We start from the raw sequence: 16,404 nt of genomic DNA, 5'->3' as shown, positions 1-16,404 counted from the left end.
CAGCTTCTGGGTCATGTGGCCAGCATGACTAAGCCGCTTATGGTGAACCAGAGCAGCACACGGAAACACCGTTTACCTTCCCGCCGGAGCGGTACCTATTAATCTACTCAGGGGCGCCGACTTATAAAAAATATTGGGGGGGCGGGGGCCCATACCGACTTATAAAAAATATTGGGGGGGCCCAAGACCTCCAAACCGCTGCTGCTGGGGGCTGCCCTGACCTTAAGTGAACCTGTGAGGGCCCGCCCTTTGCGGCAGCCGATTGGCTGCCACCGTGGGCGGTGAATATTCATGAGCTAGGGGGAATCCCCGCTTCTCGCGGGGCTGACGCCAGCCCCGCGAGATTGTTGATGGGTCGAGAGCCCGCAACCCCACCCCCTCTCTAGATCGGGAGTGGCTTTGTTTTAACTCATTACTGAATGTATTTTAAAAGGTAACTATCGTCAAACAAGGAAAATAAAAAATACCAACATAATTTTGTGATTTTACAAAGCATAATATAACTAATAATTTTCTTAAATTATTGGGGGGGCAGAGCCCCCCCAAACGAATTTTTGAGGGGGCTCGGGCCCCCTCAGGCCCCATGGAGTCGGCGCCTGTGAATCTACTTGCACTTTGATGTGCTTTTGAACTTCTAGGTTGGCAGGAGCAGGGACCGAGCAACGGGAGCTCACCCCATCGCGGGGATTTGAACCGCCGACCTGATCGGCAAGTCCTAGGCTCTGTGGTTTAACCCACAGCGCCACCCGCGTCCCTTCCCCTTTAATAGTACATAGAGCTAAAGAAGGAAGTTGGAAGAGTGATGTTCTTTCCCATTTCTCCTTTAACTTCTGTGTGCTTTCCAAGAGATTAATACAACTGGATTTTACACAGATCCCTTGGAAAAAAACTAAATCTCTGTGCTGCAGTTTTTTCTGTCTCTATTGGGAGGGGAAGGAGCCATAAACGACCAGAGGTGATTGCATCCACATAGCACTCTCTTAAAAACTCCAAAAACCCACAGGCCGAAAAGGTGAGCAATCCCTGAACTCTGAGGTTGCAGCCTCAAGTTTTCTCTTCCACATTCTACCTGGTCAAGCAGATTCTGTAGGTCTGAACAGCAGCCATGGGGGTGGGGATTACAATTTGTGCAAGGCAGGCAACCCTGGATCTACCACCGTACCACCTTAAAAGAGTATTGTGTATACACAAGCTCAGCGGCTGCCTAAATATTTTGGTTCCCCTTCAAAGAAACATCTCTGGGGTGTTGCCACTGGTCTGTAGCTGTGTCCAGCTGTCTATTTGCTGATATTACTTGCTGTTCCCCCATCAGTTATCTTGACTTTTACCAGCCGGCTGCCAGAGCTCTGGTGTGTTTCGCATCACATGGACGGCTTGTCTGCCTGCCAATTAGGCTTTTCATCCCTGTGCTGTCTGGCGAGTCCCCTCCCCCCCTCTTTGAATTGACCTGATTTAGGACATCTAGGCGTTCTACTTATGGGATTGCTTTCCTTTACAAAAGAAAATGGGCAGCTTTTGGGAGTCCCTGCGCCGGGTGCTACAGAGCAATAATCAGGGAGTGTTTGGGGTCAAATCAGGCCTACTGTCAGTCTCTCCTTCTTAAACTGCTGGACGGAAGAGGAAATTGCCGGCCATCCAAACCAGGATACTAAGCTGTGTATAGATCAGGGGTCAGCAAACTTTTTCATCAGGGGGCTGGCCCACTGTCCCTCAGACCTTGCGGGGGGCCGGACTATATTTTGAAAAATATACCGTATTTTTTGCTCTATAAGACTCACTTTTTCTCTCCTAATAAGTAAGGGGAAATGTGTGTGCATCTTATGGAGCGAATGCAGGCTGCACAGCTATGACTGAAGCCAGAACAGCAAGAGGAATTGCTGCTTTCACTGCGCAGCGATCCCTCTTGTTGTTCTGGCTTCTGAGATTCAGAATATTTTTTTTCTTGTTTTCCTCCTCCAAAAACTAGGTGCGTCTTGTGGTTTGGTGCGTCTTACGGAGCAGTAAATACCCTGCAAGCTGGTCCCGCAGCTGCCTCCAGACCTGGAGGAGGAACGCACTCTGCACGCACTCAGGAGCACGTCTAGGCGGCGTCCACTCACGGGCATTGTGGACAAGAAGCAGCCACTCCATCAGCCCGTCCCCACAGAGCTCCCAGGTGGCATGCACCACGCACTGCAGCCCGTCGTCCTAGGCCAGGTCAGCGGGCAGGCCGCGCATGCAGAGCGCTGGCCAGGTGGCACGCAGCTTGCCCTCCAGCTGCTCCAGTGTGGCTACCGAGTGCACCAGCAGCAGCGCCGAGCTGGGTGCCAGGTGCGGGTCCAACAGGTGCGCCAAGCTCCAGCTGAAGCCCTGCGACGCGCCCATCACAATGCCCATGGCGCGGCCCAGACCCGCCTCCCACCCGCTGGTCTCTCTGTCCATGGCCGTGCCGGGTTTACCTCAGCGTGCAGGTGGCGAGGCTTCAGATTGGCTGCAGGAACTTCCTGCAGCCAATCCGAAGCTGTGCCCGTGTCGCCGCCCGCCCAGAAGCCGTGCCAGCGTTGCGGAAGTCAGTCCCCGCGCGACAAGGCATCCGCAGCGGATGGGGACTGACCGAGCGGTGGCAGGGTCTGTGGGCCAGATTTATGAGCCTGAGGGGCCGCCTCCAACCCCCAGGACTTAGTTTGCCGACCCCTGGTATAGATGACTTAAAGCACATTCTTTCCCTCAAAAGGAATTCTGTTTAGGTTTGCTGGAAATTAAACTATCATATCCAGAATTCTTTGAGGGAAAGTGTGTGCTTTGAACTTGAATCATGTGATCCTGGAGAGCCAATCCCATCTTCCTGCCTGCTAGTGATAAGACACTTTGAGAGCTTCAAAACTGGAATACACAATTAAATGTAGGATAGGTCTCTCAGTGGCTATTTGCCATGAGAGATGAATGGGTCTTCCATGTACAGAGGAAGTTTGCTCAATGCCAGGGACAAACGAGTAGAATACAGAGTGTGCCTCATTTATGAAAAACTTTGGCCTTCCAGATTTTGCTGAACTCCCGTTAGACCTAGAAAGCATGGGCTATGGCCATGGATTATGGGAGCTGTGGTTCAGCAACTCTGTGTCCATTTTCTACATATTTTCTCTCGCATGCACACACAACACACAAAGTGTTCCCTTCTCTCTTCACTGCACCACTGATGTAAATGCCCTGGGTTTGCTGCAGACACACAAAAGCATTTTAGTCTCAGAGTCGGGCAGAATTAGAACAACGTAAGAGACTTTTAGTTCCTCTGGACCATTTGTACTGTTTGGTTTGACGGGCCTACTCCCTGGCAGTCCAATTTCCTGTGCTTTCCTCAGCATTGTTTAGAATATTTACCCATTTTTTCCTCAACTCTGGGGCCTCTTGGAGGTCAGGCTATTCCAGCTCCCTTATCACAGCAATGTTAACTCATTAGCCTTTCCTCTAATGACTTTTTACCATTGGAATGTGGGGAGGGAGACGTTGCTCTGCATTCATCTGATATCTTTGAAGCATCGAGCTTTAACATCTCCTTAAGAAATCCTCACGATTAGCAGGCGTGTGTGTTATGAGAAAGATATGGAAACAACAAAGAGGAGGGAATGGCTAGCTATTGCTGTTTTGGTTAGATATATTTGGCTATGTCCTCAAAGAGAGTGAACAGGACACAAAGAACCACACAACTTGTTCTGTACATACAAGCACACAATGGGCATGTGCGTTTCAGATTGTACTGCTCCACCAACAGCCTTCTGCATCACAGAAGAACGCTAAGAGGACTGCTGAATCACATTCAGACCAAGGCCTAGGGGCAGCAAGCCCTGCTTTGGGCAGGGAACAAAGGGCAGCCGATCCCACCAGGAATTGAACCTGCAACCTTGGCGTTATCAGCACCATGCTCTAACCAACTGAGCTATCTGGGAAGCACTGTAAGCTCACTGGAAGGACAGATCCTGAAGCTGAGGCTCCAATACTTTGGCCACCTCATGAGAAGAGAAGACTCCCTGGAAAAGACCCTGATGTTGGGAAAGATGGAGGGGACGACAGAGGAGGAGATGGTTGGACAGTGTCCTCGAAGCTACCAGCGTGAGTTTGATCAAACTGCGGGAGGCAGTGGAAGACAGGAGTGCCTGGCGTGCTCTGGTCCATGGGGTCACAAAGAGTCGGACACGACTAAATGACTAAACAACAACAACATAAGCTTTAAGTCAAAGGAAGCATGAGCTAGTACAATATGCTGCTTTTTTATGCTGGATGGCTGGATGGTTTCTTTGGGGAACCAAAATTATGTCCTCTTTCACCAGCTCCATGGCAGACATTTATCCTGAAACATTGTTTTCCACTCATGGAACTCCGGTTACAGCACACATGGCATGATTGATCACATCTTCACTGAAGGTCATCTCCTTTGGTTCTCCCGGTTATCCTCACAGCAACACTAGGCAGAGACAGAAACTTGCCTTGCTCAATGTCACCCAGTGTGTGTTACGGAACTCTTCACCCCAAATCCATCAAGTCTACCCACTAGGTCACACTCTCCAGCAATCACCCTTGCGTAAGAATAGTATATACTTTTGGAACTCCCCAAGGGCAGAGTGCATATTTTGTATGTTAAAAAGTCCTAACATTTGTGGAGCCATGTCAAGGTTGTTTCTAAGGGAGAATTAATCACAGGGGCAAGAGAGATTTGGATGAGAAAATAGTAAGGGAAATCAAGGCTTCAGCCCCTTGTGTATACAGGGAAACATGTTCTCAGTTTGCAACTCTATTTAATGAGCCTTAGGGGCAGCATGAGGATGGGGCAGAAGTTCACACACTTGAGGTGTTCTTGAGATCTTGGTTCCCAGGCCAGCTCTCTGTGTATGCAACTGCTAGCCGCCTAGATGCAGTTGTGTATCGTATCACAGAACTGCCAAAATGCACATCTAGGGAATTCCATGGAGCCGGAACAAGCACTCGCACCCACAATTGGAAGCAGGCCTTTGCACAGATTGGGACAGCTATGTTTAGAGGATGCTAATGAAGTTACCATCAGTCGCAGAATATTTTTGTTTACAAAGCATTTTCAATCTGAGAGTCTATCTACTCAGAGATCTTCAGCAAATGGTTCTCCACGAGGAGCTTCCATTCCGGAGGGAGAAACAGCTCAGGAATATTGCAGGTTTTTTGTTGTTTTGCCGGGCCTCATATATGCCTGTGTGAAAAGTTTTCCATAAACGGAAAACCCATCTTGCTTTCTGGCACCCTAATTATGGCAGAACCTGGCAACTTCTGGGATTATTAGTTTGTGTTACGCTGATGGCCTCTGGACTAATAGAGTAGCCCCAGAGAATTGTAAAGTTGGAAGGGATCCCAGAGGGTAATCTAGTCCAACTCCCTGCAATGCAGGAATCACAGCTAAATAATCCCTGACAGGTGGCCATCCAACATCTGTTTAAAAACCTCCAGTGAATACAGAAATTAGGTATGGCTGTATTGGACAACTCTCACCCTAGGGGGAAAAAACCAAAGGGAAGGTACAATCCCGATAAATTTAAGAATACTTAACTACAGTTGAAATCAGAGGGCCTTGCCCAGACACAATTAAGGGCTTAGTTCCTTTACAGGTTTTAAAGATGCTTAACTTTCCCTGGATTACACGTTTTGAGCAACTGGGGGGAAAGATAACAGATTTATTGGGGGCTATGACTTAAGCTGATTAGGGTCACGGAGCACACCTGAACAGGTAAGTCATAATAAAGTCCCACTCTTTTCAAGGAGCCTTACTCCTAAGGGTGTTTAGAATTTCACACTTAGGAGTAGGATTGCTCAGTAAGGTACAGATACTCTCTCACACTGTCTAGAGTGCACACAAATGGCTCTGTGGATGGAGTGTGAGAGCGTATTATAAAGCCAAGGGGAGGCGATAACCAGTCACAGCTGGATTACTCAGGGCAGCTTTTGCCAATCTGGTGTCCGTCAGATGTTCTGGATTCCCAACTCCCATTAGTTCCTGCCAGCACAGCACTTAGGGACTCACTCTTGCACCATTTTCGTCTGAAAAGAGACACATCTTAGAGAAATGATGAGGAGCTCTAATACACTTGAGGTGCAATCCAGGCCAGGAATGAGGAACCCCTGGATTCCCTCCAGACATTGTTGAACTCCAGTTACCATCAGCCGCAGTCAGACTGGCCAATAGTTCGGGATGTTGGGAGCGGAAATCCAGCAACACCTGAGGAGAGGCCACAGGTTCCCCACCTCTGAGCAGGTAGTTATGAATTTGTAAGTTTCAGTGTGAGCATTAAGCATCTCCCACTGACTGCAGTGGAACTTTTTAAAACTGCATCGCTTTGCCTGAATTGTGCCTATGGAATTTAACGTGCCCCAATTCCACTGAAAATTATACCTCCTGTAATGCTAAAACATTTCACTCCTCCACTGAAACGCAAGTTTTTATCAGCTAAGAAGAAGACAACCCATTAAGGGGAATACATCACACACAACATTTCATTTTTCACCATTTTAATAAATAACATGTTGCACAATGGAATGAACGAGCATGTAAGTTAAGTGAGTTAGTTCTTGCAGACACAAGAGTCCTGAAAGCACTGCAGTTCTGGTAAGCATGCTGGGAGAGGGGGTCTTCAGCTCTTCACAGGTGTAGAAGTTGGTTTCATGGCTTTTTTAAGATGGTGATAGTTTGGCAGGATTTTCATTAGGAAGTCCAGCTGCAATGTTTGTGGCTAAAAAGAACAGCAGTGTGAAAAAATGGGGGGAGGGGGAGAGACCAGATAGATGATAATATTGACAGTCTGAATTCATTTGCTTATGTTCTGCTCTACCAGGGGAAATAATTCATGGGATAAAGAACCAAAGCATCCTTAAAGACAGCATAGGGGAAAGCAAATGGTCAATTAACCAGAAACTTCATTTCTATTTCCTATCCGCCCCCATCCTGGGAGTCTCTCCTACTCCCCAGCCAAGCTGAGAAAGACAACAGGCTTTTTAATCCTGAGTGGGTCACTTATAAGAGTCCATGATGCCTGGACCTTGATAAAGTCACAGTTTGCAATCGGCTAGAAAACCAGAATTAGAAACTGATTGCAAACTGTGGCTTTTCAAGGTCCAGGCATCATGGACTCTTACAAGTGACCCACTCAGAGAGGATTAAAAAGTGTGTTTAGGGGAAGACACAAGATCTACCCACCCGGGAAGAATGGCAGATGAAGGTGATGGACTACATGGAACTGGCGGAAATGACTGGCAGAATCCGAGACCAGGGAGAAGAGTCGGTGGAGGAAGATTGGAAGAAATTTAAAGACTATCTACAGAAACATTGTAAAATTAAGGAATGTTAGAAGGATGTTGGAATGAAGTTATGTGGTTTTAGCAGAAATGGTATAAAGGTTTAGGAAAAAACAGACTGTAAAGTGGTGAAAGGAGGGAAAGTAAAGTTACATTATATTAAGATAAATTACAGGACAAAAATTGGAAAAGATGGGAAAGATTTGCTGAAATAGTTAACCGAACTAGAATACAAAAAAGGGAGGTGTGAGGAGGTCAAGGAAACAAGCAAATGAAAAATAAGTTATGGGAAGATTTGCTGTGTTTTTTAATGGATTTTATTTTTCTGTTTTTTCTTCGTTCTTTTTCTTTTTTTCCTTATTGTGATGTGTTGTTTTTGTTTAATATGGTGTTTTTATTTTTTCTTTTTGTAACCTTTAAAACTTTAATAAATATTATTTTTTTAAAAAGTGTGTTTAGGTTTGTGCCTGGTATCGTATGACATTCTCATTGACAAACCAGTTGCTCCACCGCCACTGGCCTTTGCACCATAGACACAGGAGTGCTGAGTTGATGGGAAAGAAAAGGAAACAAGGGGCTCTCCGTACTGATAGACCAGACTGGGTTGGCAAAGTCATGCTGTTGGAAAGGGAGGAGCAACTGGCGACATATCAGCAAAGGTTGAACTCCTGTCATGCACCTACCTGGGGCCGCTCAGTCTGCACTCGCCGAAGACAGTCAGCTCCATAGATGACAGTGTTTTCAGGGATGACTTCGTAGGTATTGACATTGCAACAGGCTCCAATGATGCAGCCACTCGTCAAGATCACGTTCCTACCCACAAATGCTGCAGAGACAAAAAATCCCACATTATGAAATGGCAAACAACCCACCTGGAATGAGCAACGTCATGAAGTCTAATCAGTGGTTTGTTCTTTAGCGCAGCATCTCACCTCTAGAAACAGAGAATCTCATCAACATACGTCTACTCTCTGCTAGTCCTCCGTAACATCCCTTTTTTTCTTCTTGTTTCTAGAACTCAACTTGTTTGAGATATCAGCTGATATCAGATTTTGGCTGCAATCATGTGCAGTCTCACTTCTGAGTGCCACCGGGTTCACTGCTTATTTCCAAGTATACACAACCCAGGGATTTCCAAATATACACAACACTCTGGTCTTAAATTGCAGCAGTCTGTACCATCAAGAATAGGGATGAGGAACCAGTGACCTTGCAGATGATGCTGGGCTACATCTCCCATCATCCCTGACCATGCTGGCTAGGGCTCATGGGAGTTTTAATCCAGCAACATCTAGAGGGCCTGTGGTTACCCATGACTGCTCTAAGACAACATGGGGAAACTCAAAATTAAGAAAGTTTGCAAATGGATGAGGTGTGTGTGCGCGCTGTTTCCAAAACTACTGTCTTGGTCAAACTTTTTTTTTTTTTTAAAAAAAGCAAAGCTGCAATTTTAAGCATGCTACTATGGACTTACAATATATTTATCAAAATTGGGTTTTCACATAAACCATTCCACTATTTTCAGATGTCTGAGTGGTCCTCAGAAGCATAGAGAATACGTAATACAATGCAAAAACTGGAAACAAAAAATAACCCCCCGTTATCGATTTCCCACTTAATCAACATACATACCTTTGGACTCAATTACATTGTTGTCTCCTATTTTCATTGCCTGGGAATCTGTAAGTTCACAGTTAAGAAGAATACTTAGATATTTAGTTTGCACGCTCCCTTATCCTGGATTCCTCCTAATACAGTCCTCTTTGAAGAATCCCCATGTTTTGAAAAGGCGTTCAGGACAAGTGGCCTGCTTCAGTAAAGTGTGATTTGAAAGCTCCTGGACCAGTGGCCTTTAGTTCAATCAAAAGCTGCCTATGGACCTTTGAGTGTGTGCTCAAAGGCTTTCCTCAATGCTCAGAGCAGCCAGCTCTGTGGTCGTATGTTCTTCTGCTAGGCTTTTACAAACTGCCACAGAGAAGGAATGCACAGTGAGTGGAATTCTCTCAGCAGCGCAAGTAAAAGATCAGTGGGAAGTTCTTTGTGAGCAACCAATTAGCTTTTATGATTGTGAACGACACTTTTGTTACAGCAAAGGTGCTCCTACCACTGTTCTGTGGCTTCAACGGTTATAAACTGTGTTAAAATTAGGCAGAAAAGGAAGGCGAAGATAGACAGGAGATTAAACAAAACTCACAGCTTGTTGAACCAGAAGGCTGTCAACTAAGTTTAAAACACAGCCAACATGGGGAATATTACAGGTAAGGAAAGAACAAGGGAAATTGTAATGATATTAAATGTGATGTTTTGCATTACTTTGCTTTGCTGGCCTTGTAGGAGGGTTGCTTTCGTTACCTGGTCCTCTGGATTGCATTTATTTAAGATTGCTCATTTGAGTTTGGAACACCGGCTGCAATGGTTGATCCCTTTAGACAAAAGAAAACAGACCTTTGAGGCCTTTTGTCCCGAGAGAGAGGTCACTGCTCACAATGCAGGGTTGTTGTTTTTCACATTAGGGAAACCAGCATGTGTTTACCATGTTTGTTTTGAATGCTGCAACATGTTGAGCAGACACATCTATTTTGCCACACGTTCCCTGTGAAATCAAAGGCACAGCGAGCCCATGCAGCACATTTGTATAGTGAAATAAATGCATGAAGTTCTTGTATTAAAATATCATTGAGGTTTACTACAAACACACCCACACCCCATCATTATTAGGAAGCTCTTGCCCTGAACACGAACAAAATGCCCATGGGTGGAAGTTGCTGGGAACAAAAGAGATATAAGTGACTAACAACACCTGTGGAATCTGAGATAGGTCATTAAACTCAGACAATTCTCCCTTGTGAAAAGGTGTGTGTGTGTGTGTGTGTGTGTGTGTGTGTGTAAGTAATAAATCACTCCATCACAGAACTGGTGTTTTCATTGCTAAAATAGCACTGTCCTGTGCAAACATACACTTTCTCACTGCTCTTTTGAAGGATACAACAGCCAACTTCAAAGACATTGTTGGTACCAATGATCATTGGTTTGGATCCCACCTCCTCTGTATCAGGGGTAATGTTTTCAGGATAGCTGTAAAAGAATTGAAACATGCATTAACATCTGCAATGGACTACTGCAATGCGCTCTGCGTGGGCTACCTTTGAAGGTGACCCGGAAACTACAACTAATCCAGAATACGGCAGCTAGACTGGTGACTGGGGGCGGCCGCTGAGACCATATAACACCTGTCTTGAAAGACCTACATTGGCTCCCAGTACGTTTCCGAGCACAATTCAAAGTGTTGGCGCTGGCATTTAAAGCCCTAAACAGCCTCGGTCCAGTATATCTGAAGGAGCATCTCCACCCCCATTGTTCTACCCGGACACTGAGGTCCAGCACTGAGGGCCTTCTGGCGGTACCCTCACCGCGAGAAGCCAAGTTACAGGGAACCAGGCAGAGGGCCTTCTCGGTAGTGGCGCCCACCCTGTGGAACACCCTCCCACCAGATGTCAAAGAGAACAACAACTACCAGACTTTTAGAAGACATCTGAAGGCAGCCCTGTTTAGGGAAGCTTTTAATGTTTGCTGTATTACAGTATTTTAATATCTTTTTGGAAGCCGCCCAGAGTGGCTGGGGAAGCTCAGCCAGTTGGGCGGGGTATAAATAATAAATTATTATTCTTAACATTTCTACATCACAACAAAACCATGTCTTTGTTGAAAGATTGAGAACTGCCTTTATCTTTGGAAGCCAGAGGGTTTGGACAGCTAAAACTTTGGCAATGGCGTTGGGCTGCTGCTTTTGATTCCCCACTCTACCCTATGCCCCAAAGGCAAGTCTGTTCCTTCTGGAATACCAGAACAGGTGTGAATTTGAAAAGAGGTTGCTGGGCGAAAGATCCACCTTTGCATCTACATAGCAATTTAAATATATCTGGTGGAAAAAACTAAATTGTGGCCAGTTTCCCAAAACATTTAGCTTTGAAAAATGGATACAGATGAGGAAAAGTCCTTCAGTATAGAAAGTACCTTGGATTCATCTTTTTTCTAGGAGTTAGAAAGCTGATTGTTCAGACTGTAGAGCCAATGAGGACAGATGACTGTTGGCACAGTAGAGCAATATGCTCTGCCAGGCTAAAGAAGGCACCAGTAGTGCTGTGTAACTGGAGAATTCAGGAGATCAAACTATTTCCCATTTAATTTCTCTGCACTAAGAGAACACCACAAAATGCATATCAAAGTAGTGGGGTAAGGGGAATTTAAAAATACTGTGTGATCAAATTAAATGTGTATAAAAGTGAACTACTGAAGACATGCAAGGATTATAGGAAGCTTTGTTCTTTATCTTAGATGTCTTACACGTGCTTTCTTTAGTGGCATATCCCCTCCACAGTGGAACATAAAATAAAGCACAAGGATTCAACATGGAGATTTACGACCCTTCTGCAACAGTGCATTCATGAAGCAGCTTTGCATTTCTTTCCATTTTAACACTGACCTTACACTGTCCCTGCAAAACTGAGCTAATGAGAAGAGGCTACCGTATTTTTCGCACCATAGGGCGCACCGGACCATAGGGCGCACCCATTTTTTTGGGGGGAAATAAAGGGGAAAAAAATATTTTCCCCCCCCAGGCGTGGGGCTGGGGCAGGGGAAGCTCGAGCTTCCCCCGACCCCAGCCCGCAAACAGGCAGCTCTCTGCAAGCCGTGGGAGCACTCCCGCTGCTTGTGGAGAGGTCCGCGAAGCCTGGGCGCGCTGAGCTCAGCGCGCGCAGGCTTCGGCATGCTGGCAACTCTCCGCAAGGAGCCGGAGCGCTCCCGCTCCTTGCGGAGAGGTCCGCGAAGCCTGGAGAGCGTGAGGGGTCGGTGCGCACCGACCCCTCTCACTCTCCAGGCTTCAGCGAAAGCCTGCATTCGCACCATAGGACGCACACACATTTCCCCTTCATTTTTGGAGGGGGAAAAGTGCGTCCTATGGTGCGAAAAATACGGTATTTAGGAAGAGGCCAAGAAAACCAGAGCAAGGCAGGTGGCCTGGGAGATTTAAGTTTTAGTGGCTTTGGGTAGTACAAGGCAGCTTCCTATGTTGAATAAGACCAATGGTCCATTTAGCTCAGTACTATCTGCTCAGTCTGACAGCAGCTTTCCAAGAACTCAAGCAGGGAGTTGCCAAGACCTTTTTCACTGGCACAACCAAGGTGATAAGGGTGGGATCTTCTGCGCACATAACATGTGGTCCACCACTGAGAGAAGCTGCAGGGGACAGAAAGCTATGCTATGTATGCTCCGTAAGCTGCCCAGAGTGGCTGGGAAAACCCAGCCAGGTGAGCGGCATATAAATAATAAAATTATATTATTCTTATTATTAGTGTAGGGTAGACTGCATAACATTATGCTTGCATTTACATTTTAAAAATTAAGCTGGCTGCATCCGCTAAGGCCTTCCCAAGGTACACCATTTTGGCCCAAGAAAAGTTCAACATATCATACATACCCATTTATGATAATTGCCTGCTCTTCTATGAGGTTACCTTCCCCGATTACTATTGGTCCAGCTTCTGCAATGATCCGTGCTTTGGGGTGAATCACGGTCCTAGGCCCTGTAGGAAATACTCAAAAGTTTACTCCTGGTATAGCGGTTAGATATTTCTCCAACTACTTCATGAAAACAGAGGGTATGGGGCAGCAGTATCAATTTGTCTCAATACACGGTTACCATGGATGTACATGGAACCAATAAGAAATCTCAACCACCAGCTATATTCTCAAACAGTGGAAGGGACTATTGGAACACCACTGTGCTGGTCCCGTGGGCTAACCGAGAGGCGAGGTCTGAGTCCAGTCCGAGGTCGAAGGTGCAGTATGGAGGCAGTCCGTAAAAGTTGAAGCTGGATGCAGGGCAGGGAGTCGGGTGAGGTCAGGAGCTCCGGCAGGATAGCAGGACAGGGTTCAGGCAGAAACTGACAACCAACGAAGTTGCTCCCTCAATGTGGGACTGAGGCTGGCTGGCTTTTATCTGCCCCGAGGCATAGGGCGGCCCCGATCCTCTGGTGCCTCGCCTCTCCTGGCCTGGAGGTGAGCACTCCTCCTGCAGGAACTTAGTTCCCTCTGCCTCTCTGCCCTGAGCCTCTGCAGCTCAGGAGACGCTGGAGGGTTACTGGACCCAGAGGCAACCTCAGCTTCCTCTGATGGGGCTGAGAGTGGAGCACCTGCAGGCAATGGGTCCTCCATCACCTCAGGGGTCAGAGCAGACTCAGCTGATGCCTGCACCTGAGGATCCAACACAAGTGAGGACCCTTCAGGCTCAGGCCCCAGCCCCAGCTCAGCTGGTTCTGGAGGCGGGGAATCCTGTGCAGGCTGGGATCCCTCAGGTTCAGCCTCTGAATCCGATTCCCAGGCCATCACAACCACAAGCTTTTTACATTCTCAGCAAGAACACTACATAAATATGGAAGGGGTATTTCAGATCACAAACTATTTGCCCTCGTGACCACCTGTACTTCTGATCGGCTCACTGGTTGTACTCACTGTTCATCGTTGCAAACTATGAGTGGAAAACCTGTGGCCCTCCACATATTATTTGACTACAACTCCCATCATTAAGTAATATGTGAGAATTAAGAGACTATTTGTAGACTAGTATCTTTAATCTGATAATAATTCAAATTAACTCTGGAGATTCTGGAAACTACAGTAACCACACAAATTACTTTCTCTTACCAATTGTCACATCACCCTTGATTTCACTCTCGACACAGACAACAGCTCCAGGAGCAATCTTTACACTGGAAAAGAGAACATCCAACAAAAAACAACAACAGTGTTTTGCATCTCCCTTGAAAGCACATGTATATGAAAATATATCCAGAATATTTCAAGCAAGCTGAGACTCACTCAGTGGCTTTTAATTCCAGATTAGGAGAGCTGGGTGCTGTTACCCAGATGTAACGGGGTCAGTTACAGTGGCTCAAAATTTTCCTTGATGGGCAATTCAAGAAAGGGGTGCTAAGAGAATTTAGGCTTGACAGTTCATCTCAGGGTTCCACTGTGTCCCTCATGGAGGGGGCTACAAAAATTAAGAAACCTAACGAGGGTTCTAGTAAAAAAACCAAAATGTTTCACAAGTCTGAAGTCTGGAACACAAACATTGAGACTGCTCCACCCCCCTAAAGGAGGAAAGCATTTTTAAACAATGGAATTCTTATACATGCCTACTAAAAATACACCCAGTTGAGCTCAGTGGGGCTGACTTCTAAGGCAAGGGCACAGGACAGCAGCCCATGTGTAACTTTCATGTCTTAACTTTCTTTTCTCTGCAAGGCAAAGCAACAGGAGAGTGGGGTTGTTTTTGTTTTTATTAAAAAGATTCTCTCCCCCTGGTATAAAAAAGCAGCAGCCTGAATAAGCGGTAAAGCAAATGAATAAAAAGTACGGAGAAAGAAGTTCCAAGCTGGAAAATTATCAAGCTAAGACCCCCTTTTTTCTTGATCTTTCATATCAGATGCGTGGAGTCTTAGCCTCACTTCACTGGTACGGGATCCGGTGGAGAGAAAAATGGATCTAGTGGCGCCAAAAGGCCATGAAACATATCGGGCAGCAGCAGCTGCGAGACATTTCTAGGCAGAGCAAAAATGCATACAAGGTAAAAAGAGACTAATAAACGGGCAGCCGTGGCAAATGGCGAGAATAATGCCAAATTTAATTCTGCACCGGGCAAAAGAGAACTGGGAAGAAGACCGGGGCTCCCGCCCACCTTCTTAGCCAAATTGCAGCCCTGCCATCCACCAGGACGCCGCTAAGCCCACCACCAAAGAGACCCGACCAGCTCGAATCTGCTCACCTCTTCTGCGCCTTCTCCGCCATCTTGTCCGCCCTCTCATCCATTACTCGGCCGGCGACGACGCAGCCCGCTGATACCAACGAGAAGGAAAGGAGTGTCGATCGTGGCCCTCGGGAATCGATTCCCCGCGCCTTGCGCTCGGGCCGGATGGGAGCGACGTAGCCAATGAGAACCCGCCCTGGAGCGTGTAACTCCTCCCCTCGTTCTGGGTTACCATTGATGCGCTTAATAGCGTGCGACGGCGTATTAACCTCTTAATACCCGCCACACAATGTTACGTGTCTTGAATTTTTTCGTGTAAACAGACAAACATGGGAGCCAGTATTTGTGTTAGTGCAGTACATTTATATCATGCTCAAGTGGTGTGCTTGCTTCTCCCACAATGGTTCATGGAACAACAACAACAACAATTTATTACTTATTTTACTTACTTATAGTTTAATTTATTACTTATATTACTTCTAGTACTGTACTTGCTTATAGTACTTATTACCTGCCTATTTGGCTGGGCCTCCCCAGCCACTCTGGGCGGTTCCCAACAGAATATTAAAAACACAATAAACATCAAACATAAAAACTTCCCGAAACAGGGCTGCCTTCAGATGTCTTCTAAACATCAGATAGTTGTTTTATTTCCTTGACATCTGATGGGTGTTCCAAAGGGTTGGAGCCACCACCGAGAAGGCCCTCTGCCTGGTTTCCTGCAACCTCATTTCTCACAGTGAGGGAACTGCCAGAAGGCCCTCGGAGCTGGACCTCAGCGTCCGGGATGAACAATGGGAGTGGAGACGCTCCTTCAGATATACTGGTCAGAGGCTGTTTAGGGCTTTAAAGGTCAGCATCAACATTTTGAATTGTGCTCGGAAACGCACAATCATAGAATTGTGGAGTTGGAAGGGATCACGAGGATCGGCTCGTGTGCAAACAAACCCACTGCAATGCAGGACTCTTGCTCAGTGCGGGGCTCCAACCCATAAACCTGAGATTAAGGTTATCCTCACAGTAACAGTGTGGGGTAGTTGAGGCAAGAGACAGCTTGAGGTCACGCAATGGGTTTCATGGCCAAGGGGAGATTTCACCCTTAGCTGCCCTAGTTGGACTCTGACCCACACTTCTAACTGCTACAAGCCTCCCCAGTGTTGTGGTGGGATGAGGGGAGAAGCATGGGTTTGATTCCCGAGTCAACTATGCCCAAATGACATGTATCTAAGTGTGCCATTGGGAATTTTCCAACAGGTGGCTCTGGGCAGGGGTGGCACATCCCGTTTTGCCACCCGAAGTACGTCAGGAAG

The 16,404-nt window shown here is 46.6% G+C and overlaps 1 protein-coding gene across 1 annotated transcript; it reads right to left on the bottom strand.

The window, feature by feature from the left end:
- Nucleotides 1-6,421: 6,421 nt before the first annotated feature.
- On the bottom strand, nt 6,422-15,241 carry DCTN6 (dynactin subunit 6). Its single transcript, XM_081894990.1, has 7 exons — nt 15,113-15,241; nt 13,993-14,057; nt 12,767-12,872; nt 10,274-10,362; nt 8,920-8,967; nt 7,971-8,113; nt 6,422-6,725 (listed from the first exon to the last, which is right to left on the bottom strand). Exons 1-7 carry the CDS (start codon nt 15,154-15,156, stop codon nt 6,627-6,629), a joined length of 594 nt encoding a protein of 197 aa, XP_081751116.1. The 5' UTR covers nt 15,157-15,241; the 3' UTR covers nt 6,422-6,626.
- Nucleotides 15,242-16,404: the final 1,163 nt, after the last annotated feature.

The sequence above is a fragment of the Podarcis melisellensis genome, assembly GCF_964234715.1.
Source record: "Podarcis melisellensis genome assembly, chromosome: 17".
In the NCBI taxonomy this organism is placed as follows: Eukaryota; Metazoa; Chordata; class Lepidosauria; order Squamata; family Lacertidae; genus Podarcis; species Podarcis melisellensis.
Note: the sequence above shows the minus strand (reverse complement) of the source record. Positions and strands in the feature narration are given on the sequence as shown.